The 20,054-nt window shown below is 56.9% G+C and overlaps 8 protein-coding genes across 8 annotated transcripts; 5 read left to right on the forward strand and 3 right to left on the reverse strand.

Annotated features, from left to right (window-relative positions):
* Window positions 1-465: 465 nt before the first annotated feature.
* E0L32_004984 (uncharacterized protein) lies at window positions 466-1,558 on the forward strand (the record flags this gene model as incomplete). Its single annotated transcript, XM_031139454.1, has 2 exons — window positions 466-1,010; window positions 1,084-1,558. The coding sequence occupies 2 exons, from the start codon at window positions 466-468 to the stop codon at window positions 1,556-1,558; spliced, it is 1,020 nt and encodes a 339-aa protein (XP_030996586.1).
* A 1,078-nt stretch (window positions 1,559-2,636) lies between these two features.
* On the reverse strand, window positions 2,637-3,805 carry E0L32_004985 (uncharacterized protein; the record flags this gene model as incomplete). The annotated part of the gene is made up of 3 exons (XM_031139455.1): window positions 2,637-3,562; window positions 3,616-3,704; window positions 3,789-3,805. 3 exons carry the CDS (start codon window positions 3,803-3,805, stop codon window positions 2,637-2,639), a joined length of 1,032 nt encoding a protein of 343 aa, XP_030996587.1.
* A 621-nt stretch (window positions 3,806-4,426) lies between these two features.
* Window positions 4,427-5,758, forward strand: E0L32_004986 (uncharacterized protein; the record flags this gene model as incomplete). Its single annotated transcript, XM_031139456.1, has 3 exons — window positions 4,427-4,980; window positions 5,080-5,623; window positions 5,705-5,758. 3 exons carry the CDS (start codon window positions 4,427-4,429, stop codon window positions 5,756-5,758), a joined length of 1,152 nt encoding a protein of 383 aa, XP_030996588.1.
* A 772-nt stretch (window positions 5,759-6,530) lies between these two features.
* Window positions 6,531-12,095, reverse strand: E0L32_004987 (uncharacterized protein; the record flags this gene model as incomplete). Its single annotated transcript, XM_031139460.1, has 4 exons — window positions 6,531-6,644; window positions 6,727-7,041; window positions 7,092-11,797; window positions 11,861-12,095. 4 exons carry the CDS (start codon window positions 12,093-12,095, stop codon window positions 6,531-6,533), a joined length of 5,370 nt encoding a protein of 1,789 aa, XP_030996589.1.
* A 536-nt stretch (window positions 12,096-12,631) lies between these two features.
* Window positions 12,632-14,095, forward strand: E0L32_004988 (uncharacterized protein; the record flags this gene model as incomplete). The annotated part of the gene is made up of 1 exon (XM_031139461.1): window positions 12,632-14,095. The coding sequence occupies one exon, from the start codon at window positions 12,632-12,634 to the stop codon at window positions 14,093-14,095; it is 1,464 nt and encodes a 487-aa protein (XP_030996590.1).
* A 422-nt stretch (window positions 14,096-14,517) lies between these two features.
* E0L32_004989 (uncharacterized protein) lies at window positions 14,518-15,340 on the reverse strand (the record flags this gene model as incomplete). Its single annotated transcript, XM_031139462.1, has 4 exons — window positions 14,518-14,929; window positions 15,019-15,117; window positions 15,207-15,268; window positions 15,338-15,340. 4 exons carry the CDS (start codon window positions 15,338-15,340, stop codon window positions 14,518-14,520), a joined length of 576 nt encoding a protein of 191 aa, XP_030996591.1.
* A 335-nt stretch (window positions 15,341-15,675) lies between these two features.
* Window positions 15,676-16,385, forward strand: E0L32_004990 (uncharacterized protein; the record flags this gene model as incomplete). The annotated part of the gene is made up of 3 exons (XM_031139463.1): window positions 15,676-15,779; window positions 15,857-15,904; window positions 16,055-16,385. The coding sequence occupies 3 exons, from the start codon at window positions 15,676-15,678 to the stop codon at window positions 16,383-16,385; spliced, it is 483 nt and encodes a 160-aa protein (XP_030996592.1).
* Window positions 16,386-18,868: 2,483 nt separating this feature from the next.
* On the forward strand, window positions 18,869-19,376 carry E0L32_004991 (uncharacterized protein; the record flags this gene model as incomplete). Its single annotated transcript, XM_031139464.1, has 2 exons — window positions 18,869-18,979; window positions 19,086-19,376. 2 exons carry the CDS (start codon window positions 18,869-18,871, stop codon window positions 19,374-19,376), a joined length of 402 nt encoding a protein of 133 aa, XP_030996593.1.
* Between the last annotated feature and the right edge of the window lie 678 nt (window positions 19,377-20,054).

Consider the following 20,054-nt stretch of genomic DNA (forward strand, 5'->3'; position numbering starts at 1 on the left):
CGTGTGTGCGGGCCTCTTGGTGGTGGAAGGGTTTAGTTCCATGTTAGTGATAGGTAGGTAGTTAGATTGAGCAGCAAATGTTGCAGGAAGCCTTGCTGGAGCGATTAGACTACACCATGCCATAAATACAAGTACCTTCAGGGGTTCTAGGAGGAATAATGGACTACAGGGCCCCTGTCTAGATACCTAGGTATCCCACGCTCTCCTGTCTTGTCAGCTAAACAAGCTACAGGCTGTGCCTGCGAGAACGTTCCCCACTGCATTTGTCAGCTTCGGGGCTGAGAGATCGACCTGCTCAGCTGCTAGCGATAAGATAAACATGTTCACAACTCTTCACCCCAGTCATCATGGCATTGTGAGGTTGAATTACAAACGACAAACTTGTGTGTTGCTTCATTCCTGCAATTTCAAAGAGTCCGAGCAAAGCATTCTCAGTCACACGCACAACACCTCTGAGTTCAAAACATGGCGGACGACGTTGCAGCTGCGCCAGCTGCCCCGGTGGCGCTGTTCAAGAAGCGCGGCGCAAAGGCCAAGGCCAACATCCGCAAGAGAGCCGCCACCCCGCCCCCGGCCGACAGCGACAGCGACGACTACAGCTCCTCGGAGGACGAGTCCGGCCAGAGGATAAAGCGGAGGAAGAAGAACAACACGGGCGCTGTGGTCGCGAGTTCCAAGGGCGGCGCGCCCGTCGGGAGAGACCACTCCGCCACCGTCTTCCAGGCCGACCGCAGCGTCCCCCTCACCGACTCCAACGACGCCACCAAGCGGGTCGACTGGTACGACGAAGACGCCCAGGGTGCCATGTCGGCCAAGAGCCTGCTGGGCACAACGAGGTCGATGGCAGACGGCACGTACAGAGGTCTTGCGAACCAGACCTCCTTCATCCAGAAGAACCCCAATGCGCCCACCCGCACCGTCGGCCCTGTCAAGGCGGCCGCCAACATTCGGACAATCACAGTCACCGACTATAGCCCGGATGTGTGCAAGGACTATAAGACGACAGGATTGTGAGTTGAACCCCCCTTTCAGATTATCAATCAGTGACCCCAATACTAACGCAATGACAAAACCAAAAAACAGCTGCGGCTTCGGGGACAATTGCAAATTCCTTCACGACCGGAGCGACTACAAGCAGGGCTGGCAGCTGGACAAGGAGTGGGAGACGGTCACCAAGGGCAAGAGCGTCAAGGGGACTATAGTGGCGAGCGCGGACAAGAGCAAGGTCGCCAGGGACGACGACGAAGACGACGAGGAGTGGGCCATGCTCGAGAGCATCCCCTTTGCGTGCATCATCTGCCAGGGCCCATACAAGGCGCCCGTGGTCACGAGGTGCGGCCACTACTTTTGCGAGCCCTGCGCCCTCAAGAGGTACAGGAAGGACCCGACGTGCGCCGCGTGTGGCGCGGGCACCAACGGCGTCTTCAACTCGGCCAAGAAGCTGCAGAAGCTGCTGGACAGGAAGAGGGAGAAGGCTGCCAAGATGCGACAGGCAGCTATAGACGCGGGCGAGGAGGTCAGCGAGGAGGAGGAGGAAGGGGAAGGGGATGGTGAATAGGAGGCAGCAACAAGGCTGTGCAAACACCATGTCTACATACAGCCTTTGACTGTGTGCAATATCTCAGATGACTAATCTCCTAGAGAGACACTATGGCAAATGATACCCAGTTCCAAGAAGCGCACACTTATTGCAGGCAGACACGGGGAGTGTTATGTTCCTGCGTAATCACATAATCACATGCACGGTATTTTGCCCATAAATGTCGTCTGTCGGCTCAAGTGGGCGTGTTTTCGGTCGTCAGGCGGACCAAAAACTGAGCTATGCGATCGGGAACGGGGCTTTTTCAGGGACACCCGAAAATCGTCTCTTCTGCATGCCATGCAGAGGTGTTACGAAGGTCGCTTGTTGGTTCCGCGGTGCTAATGAAGCAAACAATGTCCGACCTAGACGCAGATACAATCTAATCATATGATCTTACATCTTGAGCTGTTTTCATAGTTCTGGGTCTGGGTTCACTAGTTCAATTTCTTATCAAACAACCTTTGAGTACGTGTCTGCCTAACCACCTTCTCAGTCGGATTTCTATCAGCAGGCACATCCTTTTGTGCAGACAAAGTAGATTGAAAGAGGAGCAACAGTCCATCCTGAGCAGTATACTTTTTTTTTAATAGATTCACCAATCCCCAAGCTCTCGAATAGGCAAACGCCTAATACCCATGTAAGCATGCGGTCCCTAGACTTCCTGATACATTACTTATTATCAGAAGAAGCCAGACTGTGCTCGCCATGTGCCGACTCATCATTTCGACGACCAAGTACACAAACTGCCCACCTTCGTGCACCACGACGAACAAAACTGTGGTCACTGACGGCTGCAGCCAATTCGCAGCGACTGGCCAGCAGTGCACCAAGAAGACCGAGGAAACCTTGGGCCAGACAAGGAGTAGAACACAGTGTCCCACTCATAGGGATGAGGGATATGGCGACAGAAACAATCGCTAAGTCGCAGCTGTGAGGCGATTCCCATGCAGAGGGGTGGACCGGCCCCAAGGGGGTAGGGGAGCCGGTTCCAGTGCGCAGAAGGGAGACAAACATAAATCTAGCCGAAAGCAAATCTGTTGGCGTGCGTAAGATCCTAGGTATGATTGATCTCCCTGCTGTGAACTAAAGCTCGTACAACTCCCGCAGTGGTGAAACGCCCTTCCCAACAACTCTGAATGACTGCACCACAGTCAAGGTGATCAGACACCGGAAAGTTCCTGTTTCGAAACCGACTTTCTATCTCATCCTCATCAAGGTTGCTGTAAGGTTCTTCGTTACACATGATAAAATATAATACAGATCCTAGGCCAAAGATATCATCTGCTTGGGTAGGAATGTAGTCCCTAGTCCATAGTTGTGATTGGTATCTTGGTCCTGGGGCACCAGTTAAGGAAAGATGTCCTGGGAAAGAGCTGCCAGCAAAGTCGCATATCCGAAGATCCAAGTTCTTGTCTAACAGAAAGTTTCGAGGTGTGACATCCTGATGGATTACTCCACGAGTATGGAGACTCTCGAGTGCCTGAGCTGCCTGCAAAGCCCATTTTCGACGAGTATTGATATCGACATGATCATGGTGTCGTAGATAGGTCTCCAAGTCTCCGTTGCTGTGGTTTTCGAGAACTAATGTCTTGGACTGACTATCCCAGTGAATCAGTTTGGGGATAAACGGATTTGCGCCAATGAACCGATAAACTTCATATTCGTGTTCCATTTTCTCAATATTTGTCAGTTCTTCCTTGGGGTCATAAGGGTTAGGGAGGGGGGTTTTGACAATATCGCCAGAAGGTAGCCGTTCTACAAGCGCCGTTGCACCTTGGCGAACGTAAAACCCCTTTGTGATGTAGTAAATATGCCCCTCAGGAATAACAGTGGGAAGTTCAAAGGCCGACTCTGCCCAATGTGGGTGAAGCTTCCGTGCCCATTTACCTGGGATAGGGACATATTGTACAACTCGTGTGGCTTGTGGAGGGTTTTGAACAGAGTCGGGTACGCTCGTGTTATTGGGTCGGCGAGATGATGCTAAGGGAGATTGTGATGTATCGGTCTATAATACGTGATCTCTTGGTCAGTACTTGAAACCCATCTAGATTGATAGCTAAGTCTGATGCTAACCTTCGGGACCTTGGGATCGTCTTGCTGCTCGACATCGCAAGGCGTACGCCTATGATTGAGTAGGAGCGAGATGAATGACCAAGGGCCAGTTACCCAGGGCCATAGCATGGTAATCAGAGACCTGAATACACACTGGACGGCTGTAAACATGTCTGATCATGGCGTGGTCAGTCGTGGCAACGTGGAAAATATCAATAACCGCCTGAAGCACCAGCCAGGTTACTGAAATACGCAAGGGGCCCAAGTAAAACGAGAACGAAGGAACGGGAGCTATTCGCCGATAAGATAGGGAGAAAAATCGGACCGGGGAAGGGTGCGTTAGTCATAAACCACACTCGTGCCGGGGGTGTGATATTGCGCCATGATACATCACTAACCTCACTCCATACCTCCATACATGGGCCCTTACATCGGCGATAAGATAAGAGCAGGCAGCTCTCCAGTTCCCCTCCCATCCAGTGTAGCAGCTGGACCCCGCCATGTGATGCGCCTCTACCACTGTGGCTTCGTCATTCGTCCTAATCATCTACGTACCGCAACCCTGCTGCTGCTGGAGCATAGCATCCATTCCCTTCCCTTTTGTTTATCGAGCAAGCTGAAGCAAGATTGAGCATTTCCAGATTCGCCTTCAAATACATTCATTCCTGCCCATACACATCGAACCCTTCCCACCGGACCAACCAACCAACTAACCAACCAACACACACCCTCTCAAAGTTACAAACATCGATCCTCCGCACACGCGCGAGACAAACAGACCAAAAAACCACCATGAATCTCCTCTACTCGACGGTGAACACCCTCCGGGACAAGTACACGCCCGTCTCCCACAAGTCCACCTTCCGCAAGACGGGCCAGATCACACCCGAGGAGTTCCTCGCCGCCGGCGAGTACCTCGTCTTCAAGTTCCCGACCTGGTCCTGGGCCGACGCCGACACACCCGCCCAGCGCGTCGACTACCTGCCCGCCGGCAAGCAGTTCCTCGTCACGCGCAACGTCCCCTGCCACCGCCGGCTCGACGACAACTTTGCCGGCGACGCGGGCCACGAGGAGGCGCTCGTGCACGACGGCGAGGACTTTAAGAGCAAGGGCAGCGGCAGTGGCGGCAGCGGCGGCAAGGACGGCGACGATGAGGAAGGCTGGCTGCGCACGGGCGGGCTGGCGAGCTCGCAGGCGCTCAAGGCACGGGAGATAAGGACTGTCGACGATGCCGGCAACGTCGGCGAGCGGGAGGCGCTGGACGATGACGACGAGATCCCCGACATGGAGGACGAGGACGACGACGAGGCGATCATCCGGGACACGGAGGGCGACGGCAAGTCAGGGTGAGTTTTTACTGCTTTATCCGCAACCTCATTTCGTTTTCTATCCATAAACACCACCAGAAAACTAACCACATATTTCTCTTGCTTCCCCCAAAACAGCGGCCGCCGCACCTACACCCTCTACATCATGTACTCGCCCTACTACCGCACCCCGCGCCTCTACATGTCCGGGTACGCGCCGTCGGGCGAGCCCCTGCCGCCGCACCTCATGATGGAGGACATCGTCGGCGACTACAAGGACAAGACGGTCACGCTCGAGGACTTCCCCTTCTTCGCCCACGCGGTCAAGATGGCCAGCGTGCACCCCTGCAAGCACGCGCCCGTCATGAAGACGCTGCTCGACCGCGCCGACGCCGCCCTCAAGCTGCGCCGCGAGCGGATCCGCCGGGCCGGCGGCAGCGCCGCCGCCGTCAGCAGCCAGGGCATGGAGGGGCTCGTCGACGAGATCGGCAAGCTCGACGTGTCGAGCGCTGCCGCTGCTGCTTCCGCTACCGAGTCAGCCGATGCGGTGGCGGACAACAAGGCAGGTAGCGGCAGCAGCGGTGGGGCCGACAACGACTGGGAGGAGGTGCAGCCCGAGGAGGAGGAGGAGGAGAATGAGGTTGCCATCCGGGTAGATCAGTACCTGGTTGTGTTCCTCAAGGTATGTTTGTTGTTGTCTTGAACGACCGCCTCCTATCTCTTGTGAATGAACCTACAGAGTGGCTGATCAAAACATGCACAGTTCATCGCGAGTGTCACGCCCGGCATCGAGCACGACTTCACCATGAGCGTCTAAGCGTGCAAGTGCCTCCTTGAAACGATACATTTGGAGTACGGTTGCTTGGTTTACTGTTACGAGGAAATGGGAAAGGGGACACGGATTTGGGGGGGGGGGTTTCATCAGGCTTCAGCCTGTCTGTCTGGTCTGGCGTTTCTGTAGATTTCCATCAAAGCCCTGCCGCTTTTCTTACCCATCAAGAAGAAGATTCATGTATTGTCAGGTCTCCCCCTTATCAAAGACAACCATCATTATGTTATTGGACTGCATTCCAATCCCAGCTACTACCTACTGGTTTCCCCCTATCCTGCCGACCGTAGTTCGCATAGAGGTGTCTCCTCCCAGCGCCGCACTGAATCAAGACTTTGACCCCTTTCCTGTCTACCAGTAGCCGACCAGGTGGCAGCAGCCCCCTACCCTTCACCACACCCGGAACACGCACAAACTACAAGTCCGATCCCGACTTTGCTCGCCTCCTTGTACCTGCCCTCAGAGCAACCTTCCTTCCCATAGGATTAAACCCGAATGAGGGGGGAAAGTGACAGCCAGGAAAGAACCAGCCAACTCATCTGAGAATTTCTGGAGATCTATTTCCCCCCTCCGGTTCCGTCCAGGCAGTAGGTAGAGCAGGGCAAGGCACAGGGCATCTAGAACTCATGCATGGATCGTAAGAGTTGGGCAATTGGCACTTGTTCAGCACGGGAGGAAGAGTGGGAAAAGGTTACTATTATTCCGAGAATTGAGATCGGGACTGAGAGTCAGAAAAAAAAAAAGGAATCAAGACGTAAGACTAGAAAGGCATCCATATCGTGACAGGGTGAGCCTGTTCCGGCTCGAGAGACCTTGACCAGGATGCTCGATTCATGTGCAGTAGAGAAGACAAGCTGGCCGAGACACCTTGCCCCTTGTTCATGCCCAGCAGCATACATACACACACACACACACACATATCCCACCAACCCCCCTGACTCACTCACTCCACTCACCACTCCAGCTCCCTCCTCCTCCTCCCGCTCCGGACGAGCTGCTCGATCGCAGGCTCCGTGATGGCCCTCTCCGCCGCCAGCCGCGCCGCCTGCTTCACGCGCGTGTAGAACACGGGGCAGTCCTTGCTGTCGCACGCCACCTCGCCGTCGAGCGGCGCCAGGCCCGCGCAGCTCCGGCACACCCCGACCACGTCCGCGTACCGCCGCTGCTCGCGCGCCCGCCTCGCCTCGAGCGCCGCCAGGCTCGCGGGCGCGCCGCGCCGGCACCGCCAGCAGATGGGCGACGACCCGGACCCGTTGCTGTTGCGGCTTCTTCTGTTGTTGCCGGGCTTGATCCCGACGCCGCAGACGACGCAGCTCGCGACCCGCAGGAACGACTCGATCGTCACGGGCGCCCTGCGGCGCGCCTGGCCGCCCGGTCCGCCCGTCGTCGTAGGGGCGCCGCCGCCGGCGGGAGGAGCCACGCGCCGCGCGTGCCGGATCTTGGGCATCTCGTCGTACCACTGCCGCACGTTGGCGCCGACGAGGTTGAAGATGCGCTCGAGCGGCGGGATCAGGTTCTTGGAGATGTAGTACTCGGCGTCGAGCGCCAGGTGCGCGCTGCCGAGCAGGTCCTCGGGCGCCACGCAGCGGTCGGCGAGCCGGGCGCCCGGCGCGCCCGTCACCACGACGTAGGGCACGCGCTCGCCGTACTGCGGCTCCGCGCGCGCGTCCTCGAGCATGCGCCTCGTCGCGACCATGGCGCCGGGAGGCGGCCGGCCCCGCTCGCTGTAGCTGCCGAGCTTGACCTCCTTGGCGAAGCTAAAGTCCTGGACCGACACGTCGCCCCGCATGATCTTGCGGCACTGCCGCTGGAAGTAGTCCTTGACCTGGCTGAGGTCGGCCGTCTCGAAGAGCATCCGGAGGGCCTTCTCCTCGATCTTCTGCTCGGCCGGCGTGCCGTCGCGCCGGACCGTCTCGATGCCCTTGGCGTCGAACTCGGGCGTCACCTGGTCCCTGCTCTCGTACTTGTAGCCCACGTAGCGTTTCTTGGCGAGCAAGACGCAGGGATGGTAGACTTTCTCAAACTTCAGCTTCACCGGGCGCGGGTTCATGTCGGTGATCGCCTTGGCGATCTCTTGGCCGATGTCGAACGCCTGGTCGCGCGTTCGGCCTTTCAGGTAGACAAACAAGCTGTCGGTGTCTCCGTAAACTACTTCTGCTCCCCACCGTTCGACCGAGTGAATATACGCAATAGCTCTCTCCAGGGTCTCGCGGCCAGTCTGTACGATGCTGTCCGCAATCTCAGAGCACGGCATCCGCCCAGAAAAGGATGCCGATGTGTAGCCGTAAGTGACGTTGGCGAGGAGCTTGAGCGCGAGCTGTCTGTTATTCAGCAATTGCTGCAATGTCTTGTCGTCCTTGTCCTGTTTCATGCCGCTCTTGACCATGACTCTGGTCTCCAAGATCTCGGTAAGCATCTTGGCCAGAAGAGACTTGCGGACCTCTGCCTTGACATACATCATCCCGTTCGGGGCGATGTTGATATAGTCTTTCAGCAATTCAAGGAGTCCCTGCCGGCGCTTGTACTCTGTGAATCCCATCTTGTTCATGCCGCGCCAATTGGTGATGCGGCCGAGGAATGTCGAATAGCACAAGTTGTACGCAATCATGACGCTGGGATACAGGCTCTGGAAGTCCAGGACCAGGAGAGGGCTGTTGTAGAAAGCGCTCTGGGGCTCCATGACGAGCGGCAGGCACTCGAGTGCATTCTGGCCGCCTACTTGCTTCCTGCTCGGAGACACCAGCAAGAAGTTCTCGGGCTTGGCGATCCTGAACATGATCGATTCGACTTTGAATTGCGAGCCCCGGGAGAAGACAGAGAAGAAATCGACGCCGAGCAATCGAGCTTGCTCGCTTGTCCGCGCAATCAACTCATTCCCCTCCAGGATTTCGATATCCAGACGGCTCCTGGTCTGGTAGTACCGCAGAACCTTGCTGAGGTCTCGAGGTCTGCCATTCGTGTACCAACTGGTCAGGGATTGCCAGGGGTAGTGAGGAATTCTGCGGTGCAGCAGATGCCACACGACATTCTCCATCGTGTACTGCAACAAGTTGAGCTCGCCTCTCATTGCTCGCCAGATGTTGATCATGTGCCGCCCTGTAACCCGGATCGTAGAGGTGGTGTTGAATCCCCACCGATCTGCCTCCTTGCCGAAACGGCCATGCGACTGGACTTTCATTCGCGAGAACTCATCGCAAAGATTGTAGTCGTATTTGAATCTTGCCCTCTCAATGAGATATCCCCACGAGCTTCCGTGGACTTCATACCCAGTGAGGATGTCTGGGTCATGTGTCCGCACGATCTCGACCATTCGAACCATGACGTCGAGCTCGGAGGCCTCTTCCAGCACCTCCACAGAAGTCTCACGCCGCATTCGTTGCGCCATAAGCCCATTCTCGGACAGGACGATCAAGCCTGAAAGGCATTGATCCGGCGATTGTGAGCTATCCCGCGAATGCTCGTCAGATTTGACACACCAGAATATGCACTGCACTTCGTCCTCTTCCGGATTCGGCACAAGCTTGCCTCGAGTGTTGACGTGAAGCTCGAGGCTCATCGTGCTCATGTACTGCGTCTCGTGTTGGACGCTAGTAGACTTCCGTATAGGCGAATACTTGAATCCATGCTTGTTCTTGGGAGTCGGGCCTTCGATCTGAGACAGCCAAGGTCGTGGGCCTTGTGTAGCAACTGGGACCTGGGACCCAGGGGTCTTCCTGGCCTCTGTCCTCGCCTCTTCGTCTCGCCACCACTGGTCAACTTCCTCAAAAGAGGGTGGAGGATCGGCTATCTCCCAGCTCCGAAGTGTGCATTGTTGACGCCGCGCCTTGTATTCCTGCTCCATTCTTGCTCTGTTTGGGGGTGCCTCAGATTTAACACCAGCAGCCGCCAAAGACTGGCCACTGGCATCGAACTCGGGCAAGAATGGCAGGGTGTTGCCCCCAAGCCGGAATTGCCGACCAGCATACTCCCTCATCCGGGGTGGCACGTCCTTCTCCAGGCTGTAAAACGCGTCTTGGTAGATTGAGTCGGGCACGCCTTCTGCCTGTAAAGTGTTGCAAACTTCATCCCACGAGGGCGGGGGGCCGATCAAGAGGTGCACATGCTTGATCGTATCCGTGTCCGCGACTGTCGAAAGGGATGACTCGAGATGCGGCCTCTGAGAAGCTGATGATGCAGACGGCGCCAGAGGAGTCTTCTCTCCTGTTCCTGAGGATGATGATTCCTCCTGTGTCGGCATGGAGGGCGGATCAAACGAGACATGCTTCTTAAGCGCCTCATCCTCACTCCTTTGAGAGCTGCTCAACTGACTCAAGCGCAGCGTCGTGCTAGGATCCTGCGGGTCTTTGACAATGGGAAACCTCAAAGCTGACGAGGCTGGTTTTCGCATGGAGCTTCTCGGCATGCCGGTCTCCGATGGCTCCAACGGCTGGGAGGGTGCATTTTCGGTGCTGCGTGTGCCGTTCAAAGGAAGCGATCGGCCTCCACGAACTTCTTCCCCTGGGGCCGAAGCACTAGGTTCGCTTTCCTGGGCAAGCTGCCTGACCCTCTGCCGCTTCGTGCCCGTCTCATCAAGATGCGAAGCTGAACGTTTCAAGTTCGTCGGTTCTAGACGTGGTAAAGGTGCCTCAGAGGGAATTCTGCTCGCGAGACCCTCGGTCTTCGCGGCCATGATCAACTCCTTGGTAATTGGAACCTGGGGCAATCTTCCTGTGACCATTCCACTCTGGCATACACCCACGCATCCCGCAGCAATATGCGGCGAAGGATATGTCTTTTCTGGAGGGGGTTTGTCCTTCGACTTCCTGACGGATGTTCTTGGCGCCGAAGACGCGCCTTCGACAAGAGGTGCTTCCAAGAACCTAGACAGCCCGTTGACAGTGCGACGCTGCTCGGTATGTTGGGCTGCCATGGTTTGCGTCTCGGCTTTGATGTCCTGGGTTTGGTCGATCAGCTCAACTTGTTTCTCAAGCTGCTCTCCCAACTCCTGCATGACCTCTGTTTCCGAGTCATCGGGGAAAAAGCCGTCATCGTCGTCATCGATGCTCGCCAGGATGGCCTTGTCGTCAACTATGATACTGCTTGCGGGATTGAGGCCGGCAGCATCGGGAGGGGCTTCGATTTCTCCTAATGCTGCGGCAAGATTCTGGGGAAACAGGTCCTCAACTGCCTCCAGGGCAGTATTGACGTGAAATTCGGATGGCACCGGCGCCACATACTTCTCAAAGGTCAGTCCCTCACCGCCGTCTTTGCGTCGTTCTTGCTCTATGAGATTTGCAATCTCTGCTCGGTACTCATCCTCGTGGATCCAGCCAGGCGGTTGAGAGTCACGAGGGTCGGCAGACATGGACACGAGGACCTCGGGTGGGAAGGGGCTGCTTCCAGGGTCCGCATTGCGCATCTGCCTCTTGCGACGCCTCGTCTCGTCCCTCCAGAGACCAGCCATGCTGTGGACGAGCTTGACATCAGACGGAAGCGGCGAGATCCGCTCGATGAAGTCATGATGTAAACGCCGTTCCTTGATAGATTTCCTGTTGGTGATGTCTTGCACGCATATGTCCACCTCTATCGAGCAGTGGCTGGCCCGCGGCAGGCTGAGATCGTCGGTGATTTGGCCTCGCTTGATGCTCTGGCTATGCCACAGGTGAGGAAAGTCTTCATCGTCCTCGTGTCGTGGCACAGGCGCTCGGAACGAGACCTTGCTCGTGTTGATGTAATCGCAGCCGTACAAGTTGTAGTCGGTCATGAACTGGAGCAGATATTGCAGATGGGCCTCATACGGCTGAAACTTGCGGCTCATGATCATACCCTGCTGGAGGAGGTCGGCCAGCCGAGTCATGACGATGGGGTTGAGCATGTAGATCTTGAGGAAGAACCGATAGCCAACGTGGAACCCGTAGAACGGGACGCCCTTGACCAGCGTGATTCTGGCCACATACTTGGGCGCATCCCGGCCATTGGTATCCCGCCGATAGCTAACAGCAAGAGCATGATCAATCGACAGATGAAGACGGTAGCTATACGCGCCCACTTCATACAGTGTTAGAGATGAGATACCGGTATTTCAGCGCTTGTGAAGAAACCAAAACATACCGGCTTCTGGGTCTAGGCTTCCGCTGTATTCGACAAAGAGATACGGGAATGCGCCGTGGATATGGGCGCACACCTTCTGGCCGGTCTCGGTGGATCCGAAGACACGGATGACCGGAACTCGAGGTTCTCTGGAGAGCTGGGACGGGTGGACACCCTTGCGCAGTCTGGGATCGAACCTGGTCGGGACCGCCTGGTAGTGGTCGATGCAGTTGAGGCGGACGCGGAAAGCATCCATGACGTCGCGCCAGCTAAGGCGGAAGCAGGTTGCGCAAAGGTGATTTCATGTTAAGAATGGGCACCAACAGCAAGATCCAGGTCAGAATGAAAGCAAGGAGATAGAAATCACAGCTCTGAAGATTGGGCCCATTCACTGCCACTCCTACATGTCTGGATCAATGTGCGCGCAGGCATCAACGCGTAGTGATGCGCCGGCTTAAACAAGCATCGGACCCGGGAATGTCGCCAAACCACGTGCGATTAGCGATTAGCGATAAGAAACTTGTCCCCCCCAGCGCCACTCAGTGCTGCAAATCGCACCTAATATCAGCCCTACTAAGGTACCTAAGCCAGCAGCTTTTGCCTCGATACAACTTCCCAGGAAACAGCTTTTTCATCTTTGTAGGCCATCCATCGCATAGCTTTCCTGGCCTGATATTCTACTCGCAGCAGATCCGCCTCCCTCGTTTCTTCTCCCAAAGGCCCTCCTTCCACAATCTCCCCATCTATCGTATCGCATCGCATCGCATCACGACATCTCCTCCAACCCTCGCCATGCCTCCGCCGCCGCCGCCACCCCCCAAGAGGCCGATGGGCGGCCGCGCCGCAGCCGGAGGCGCCGCCGCAGCCGGCGCCGCCTCCAAGGAGGAGAACGTCTACATCCCGTCCTTCATCAGCAAGCGGCCCTTCTACGCCGGCGAGGAGGGCGCCTCGTCGTCGACCGACTACCTCGAGCACCAGCGGCTGCAGAAGCAAAAGACGGACTCGCTCGCGCAGACGGGCTGGTACGAGCGCGGCAGGAAGGCCGGCCCCGCGGCGACAAAGTACCGCAAGGGCGCGTGCGAGAACTGCGGCGCCATGACGCACAAGGCCAAGGACTGCCTCAGCCGGCCGCGCGCGAAAGGCGCGCGCTGGACGGGCAGGGACATCCAGGCCGACGAGGTGGTGCAGGACCTGCAGCTCGGGTGGGACGCCAAGCGCGACCGCTGGAACGGCTTCGACGCCGGCGAGTACCGCGCCGTCGTCGAGGACTACAACCAGATGGAGGAGCTGCGGCGGCGGGCCCTCGCGCAGAGGGCCGCCGAGGAGGGCCGCGAGCTCGAGGACGGCGACCACTACGCCGAGGAGTCGGACATGAGCAAGCACCAGCCCACCTCGACGCGGCAGCTGCGGATACGCGAGGACACGGCCAAGTACCTGCTGAACCTGGACCTCGAGTCGGCCGCGTACGACCCCAAGACGCGGTCCATGATCAACGCCGGCGCGACGGCCGACAAGGCGGCCGAGCTGTTCGCAGAAGAAGGCTTCCTCCGGGCGTCGGGCGAGGCAGCAGAGTTCGAAAAGGCACAAAAGTACGCATGGGAGTCGCAGGAGCAGACCGGCGACACGAGTCAGCATCTGCAGGCCAACCCGACGGCGGGAGAGTTCTCCCGCAAGAAGGAGAGGGAAGAGGCCGGGAAGAAGCGCGCAGAGCAGGAGAGGATGCTGCTCGAGAAGTACGGTGGTAGCACAAAGGAGATGCCTGCTGCGCTCAAGGAGATGGCTGTGACGGAATCGGAACGATACGTCGAGTACGACGAAGCAGGCCTGATCAAGGGCGCCCCCACGACCATCGCCAGGTCGAAATACCCGGAAGATGTCTATCCCAACAACCACACCTCTGTCTTTGGCAGCTGGTGGTCGAATTTCAAGTGGGGGTACGCATGCTGCCACTCGTTCATCAAGAACAGCTACTGTACTGGCGAGGAAGGCAAGCAAGCATGGGAGGCTGCCGAAAGGCAAAGGACCGGCGTGGGTCTGGCTGGAGAAGAGGAGGAGGAGGCAGCGGATGTGGCCGAGGCCGAGCCTGAGAAAACGCCGGGAGAAGAAAAGTCATCAGAGACAACTGCCAAGAAGCGGACAGTAGAAGAGATGATGGGTGGTGTTTCAGAGAAGGAGATGGATGAGTATCGCAGGAAACGGGCAGCGGCGGACGATCCCATGGCGAAGTTTATGGGGCAAGATGAGCTTGTACATTAGATCTACAGTTAACTGAGGTCAGATTTCCAAAGCACGACGATACCACACACAGTTGCTCAGGATGGCTAAATATATGCCTGCCTCTCGCTAGGTTACGCAGGAGACGTAGATTGATATTCCTGTGTTGCAACGCTACAACCTCTGCCGAGCACATGGAGAACAGTGAACGTGTTGAGTGAGACAGTGTGCAGATGCAGATCACCAACAAGGCCATGATTGATTACTTTTGGTCAACTTGTAAATTTTCATTGCGAGCCTATCGCTCAAACCGTTGATGCAGTCCATCCCCCAAGGCCAAACGCCGTCATAAGCGATGTAGACTCCAATTTTTCTTGACCACAGCAAGCCTCAGCCACGGCATAGTCTTAGCTGCAATCCTAGCCTCCAATGTGATGATGATGCTGATGATGCTGATGCAACATTTACTCCTCATCCTCCTCCTCCTCGCCGTCCTCCTTGGACTCGGCGGCCTTGGCCTTCTTCCTGCGGACACGGCCGGGGCGACCGCCACCGAAGGGCGAGGTCAGGGCGAAGTCAATGTGCTTCTGGGAGTCGAGACGGACGATGAACGAAGGGACGTTGACGATCTGCTTGCCGACGCGGATGTGGCGCTGGCGGATCAGGACACGGGCGTGGTGGATGGACTTGGCGAGACCGAGCTTGTAGACGCAGGTCTGCAGGCGGCGCTCCAAGAAATCCTCGACCTTGAGGGCCAGGACGTAATCGAGCTTCATGCGGGACTCGTCAAGGACACCGACGCGGACGAGACGGCGAATGAGGGCATTGCCTTCGAAGAGACGCTTGGGGTCCTTCTCGTCGAGGGTAAGAAGCTGACTGCAGAGCCGTTAGCATTCAAGCGTCTGGATTAGTCCACCCCCCCATTGACCGGTTGGTGCAAAGGTTTGTTAGGGAAAAAAACATACCGGGCAGCACGACGAATCTTGGACAGGGTGAGCTGGACACGCCAGACCTCACGCTTGTTCCTCAGACCGTATTCACCAACGAGCTTCAGCTCGGAGTCCCTGAGATATCCCAAATGTCAGTCCAAAGGTCTCATCGACGTAAGCAGAGTCAAGCTACTGCTCAGTGGCCGGTGAGGGTGTATACGAACAGGCGAGCGGCCTCGAAGGGTCTGCGCGGCACCTTGGCCGTCTTCGAGTAGGAAAGAGGAGCCTGAACAGAGCCTGATTAGTTTGGTTGCCATTGATGCTGCGATAGACCATCGTGCAGAGCAGTACTCACCATCGTGTCTTGACCTGGTTGATGACGAGTTGGGTGTGTGTGTTCGTGACAAGAAGTCTCAAGTCGCGAAAATTCGTGGGCGGGTGATGAATTTCGAGTTGGCCGGCCCAGGGTTTTGCCGAGCTAATGAATTTTTGGGTTGTGGGTTTTTACCCTACTTTTTCATTTTGGCGAATGCGGTGTGGCGCTAGTCCCGTTACGGAAACGCTCTCTCTCGTCGCCCAAACAGTGGACCACACAAAAAATTCGCTTAGAATTTCGACCTTTACGAACTTCACGATTGAACCGACCAGCAATCATCACCAACCCGTCCACGATACCCAAGCAACACCGTCACAATGGGTCACCCGGCCGGTCTTCGCGCAGGCACTCGCTATGCCTTCTCTCGGAACTTCCGTGAGAAGGGTATGATCAAGCTGTCTACCTACCTCCGACAGTACAAGTAGGTTTTGCCCGGCACGACTCGACGGCGACATGGCCGATGGAAAAGGGAGCAGAGGAAGGCTAACAGTATGGCAGGGTTGGCGACATCGTCGACATCAAGGCGAACGGTGCTGTTCAGAAGGGGTAAGCATCACCAACTCCATCCTGGCGACTCGATCCGATTCGGTGGAAGGCGCAAACACACGCACGAGACTCTGTGGAAACATTGGAGAAGAGAGGAACAGGGGACGAGAAGCAGCAATCTGGAACGGGGTGCTAACTGTGCATCTGCAGTATGCCTCACAAGGTCTACCACGGCAAGACCGGCGTCATCTACAACGTCACCAAGTCCGCCGTCGGCGTCATCATCTACAAGAAGGTCAAGCACCGGTACATCGAGAAGCGCGTCAACCTCCGGATAGAGCACGTCTCGCCCTCCCGATCCCGCGAGGCCTTCCTGCGAAGGGTCAAGGAGAACGCCGAGCTGAAGAAGAAGGCGCAGGCCGAGGGCAAGCACCTGCAGCTGAAGAGGCTGCCCGCCGCTCCCCGGGAGGCCAGGACCGTCTCGATCAAGGACAACAAGCCCCTGACCGTCGCCCCCGTCGCTTACGAGACCACCATCTAGAGGGTTATTCTGGGCTTGGTGGGGTTTTTGGTGGATGCGGATGCGGTTGCTTGGTTTCTCTTTGCATGGTGTTCTACAGCACGGATCGGAAAGATTTCTCGCATGGTACGGCATGGATGGGGCAAAATGCCCATAGGGAAATAAAAAGACCAAATGGCAATGTCCAATTACAAAGTTATTTTTTTCTACGCTCGCGTGCCGTGTGTGCTCTGCTGTCCGTTTTGGCGGAGGCGCTGGATTCCGTCTGGGCGAGGGATGGCGGACTGCTCTTGCTGTGCATCCTGGCCCGTGTTCTCTGCTGCTCCCTGCTCCTCGTCCCTCTCGTCCCAGCCTGGTCCTCCCTCCCTCCCACCAACAGACAAGTCTCTGGCCGTCCACCCTGGACAACAGCGCAGCGGCCATGCCTGCAATGTCTGGGATGCCTGCAATGCTGCCGTGTAACTTGTTGAGAACTGACGAGATGCAGCTCCCGGATATTTGCTCAACAATTCCAGCTCCAAGCGCTCTAGACTGAGACCGCATATCGCGGGAAGCACCCGTCCGACCAGGCTGGACCTCAGCCATCGCCATTTTTTTTCCATTTTTTCCACGACACAGCGCAGCTCAGTGACCTGCCTGTCTCGGGCGCCGACGCATGTGCGCAGATTGTCGGTGTCTGCCTGCGGGCTGGGCATCGTGCTCACTCTATTGGAATCATGCATCTATCTCCACCGTGTGGGCTTGCTGGTCGGGACAATCCGACAGGCTGCTAGTGTCTGCTTACGGAGAGGTCGATCAATGAGAGCTGCAGCGCTCAACGCAGAATTGCTTCTTTTTTTTTATTGCTTGTCTGGCACTGGCTAGCTACGACCCGTTGGTGCACTGCGGTCTGCCGAGCCAGCCTGATGCGCGGTCGAAACCAATATTTGCCTGTTTTCCTACCCTTGTAGACGGCGATCTCCAGCAGCGGGCTCTCTCGACAGCTCTCATGCGGGGACGAGATGAGGTGACCCGCTGGTACCCAGATTTGCCAGAGCTTGTAGAGGTACTTGACCGTTCATCGTCGATCGAGCCTACCGATTGAAGGGAGTGGGATCACCCCGTGTGCCCGTATCCTGGAATCCCTTTGAGGAAGAGGAACTCCCGTCGAACTATTCAGACTTGGGACCCCTGCTCGGCTCCACAGGTCCAACAGCTTGACCTGCCTCCCTGCTATTACGCAATGAAGTAATCGTATCACCTCAAAAATGTGCGTACATGCAAGGCTCTATCACAGGCGGCCGTTTTGTCTCTCATGCACCTACCTGTATGTTTGCTGCGTGGCTTCGTGCATGTCTTCGGAAATGGGCTTAGCCGTCCACACCGCCCAATATTGATAACTGACCAGGACGTCACTCTGGCGATTGTGCAAAAAAAAAAAAGCATGTTGTGCTTGCCTGGCGATAAGCAAATTGCATATTCCCCCCTCCAGGAGATCTGCACGAGGGGGATGATTGCGGCCATTCGATGGCACAGAGAGAGTCATCGAGCGCTGGCACAGTGCAGGGGGGGGAGAGGAGGGGGGATGCATTGCGTTCCGCTGTGTGTGTGGTCGAGTGGAAAGCTGACCGAGCATGCAGCAAGCCCATTTGGGGCCAACCTCATCGCGGTGGCAGGGGGGTTGGACCATCTCGACGCTTCACATTGTTTGCTACGCCATCCAGCAAGGGGCCCAACGCCGCCCGCGGTGATTGGCGGCCCTGCGCCCCCTCGCGGACAATTTCCTCCTTCATCCAGGTGTGTGACCTCCCATGCTGCAGGCCGGATCAGGGAGCCGTGTCCTTCGAAAGAGACGGGATGCGGTCTGGGAGGGCGCAGAGGGTGTATCAACAAGAGACCAACAACCACCACCACCACCACCACCAGCAGCATACCTGGCACACCAACCAGACGGATATCGGCGGCGCCTGATTCGTCGTGGGGGAAACGGCGCTATGTGCCGTGTCGACGCTGTCCTCCCACGCGGATGAATCCGACTCCCGTTGGATGGGCCACGCCCCGGATGAGGGGGTCTGACAAGCAAGCCGGGCCACTGCTGCGACTCCGTGCAGCCAGCGAGCATGCGGGTCGACAAGACAAGGGTGCGACGGGCTCGAACTGCAGACCACGCGGGACTGATATGATGACTGCCGACTGGCCGATCGAGAGACCAACCACATGCCCGTGGTGGTGGCGGTGGGAGCTGAGCAGTCCAAGAGCCTGTCCTGTCCTCGCCTGCTCCAGCCAACATGTCTGGGGGCGTATTTATATGGCCCCTGGGACGGTGGCCTGACCGAGTCAACCTGGCCACAACTTATTCCACACCTCTCTGCCACTGCCCTGTCTTCCACTTTCTCGTATTACACCTTGACTATCATCATCTTCATCACTTGCAGCCTGTTGCCGGCGTGTCCCGAACGGAGCACCGAACCTTGTCGTGTCGATTGAACCTACGCAAGAGCCAACCCGTCCACCATCTATTCGCCATGAGTAGCGGTCCCGGCCCCGGTTTCTTCAAGTACCGGTGCATCTATATGTACCTGTACGAGTGCCCCAACTGGTCCTGGGTAAACAGGCAGCCGTGCAGCACATGCATGGTACGTATCACCCGCGGAGCGTAGCCCATCTGAGAGAGATCAAACTCTGCCTCGGACGACTCACCAAGTGCAAGTGTGTGTACAATATACTGATCAGGTGAGACAGGGCCTCGGACGCTTCGGCGAGGAGTTTGGCCTCGAGCCGCCGGGCTATAAAAAGCATGAGAAAAAGCCGCAGGAAAAGACGCAGGCTATACAGCCGCCGCCGCTGACTCGTCGGCGCCGCCGCCAGCCTTACCCCAAGCGTCCCGCCGGCTCCCAAGCGCTGAAGCCCGCCCCGCCGCCGGCCTCCGCGCCGCCGTCCTCCGCGCCGCCGTCCTCCGCGCCGCCGTCCTCCGCACCGCCCCTGGCTCTGCGTCCCTTCCCACGAGCGCGCCTTCGGGTGGGCGCCGAGTGAGGTCGCTCCTGCTCAAGGAGCCTCGTCGCAAAGCTCCTATCGCCCAAGACTCTCCTTTTTATCTAACTTGAGGGCAGGTGGGAGGAAGCAAATATGCAGTCCGGTGACGGAACAAGTATCCTATTCTTACTTTCTTTTGCCCGCTGACGGACAAGTATCCTATTCTTACGTTCTTTTGGCCGCTGAGGGCGCCCGATCGTCTCCGGATTGTTTTGGGGATTTTATGCTCTTGTTATTGGTGGATGAAACATGGCAGTAGCAGCTGTTCTTGCTGGCTAATAATCTGAAATACGATTCACTCTCCTTACGAACTGTCCCTAGTCCCGTGCCGTAGTCCTATTCCGTATTCCTATGCCATGTCCCTATGCCGTATCCCTATGCCGACTTTGATTGCCGAGACGGTGTGTTGCAAGGGTTGGCTGGAAGATAATTCCCTTACATTGTACATCACGATAATAAAAGTCCCCCCCCATGGGCCTGAGTATGATAGTGTGTGACCTAGACCCGTTGCTCTAATGCTGAGTTCTCGGCACAGTTTATAAATCTCAAAAGACTCCTCATCCCTCTCTGTGTTGGTAATTATCATAGGGAGAGTCTCTGACGTGGGATTGAGTGATTTCCCATTCCGCTGATAGCTTGGCAGAACGCGATACGCAAGGCAGCAACACGTGCGAGTTT

This window comes from Thyridium curvatum (genome assembly GCF_004353045.1).
Source record: "Thyridium curvatum strain D216 chromosome Unknown NODE_25_length_444008_cov_73.864110, whole genome shotgun sequence".
NCBI classification, from domain to species: domain Eukaryota; kingdom Fungi; phylum Ascomycota; class Sordariomycetes; order Thyridiales; family Thyridiaceae; genus Thyridium; species Thyridium curvatum.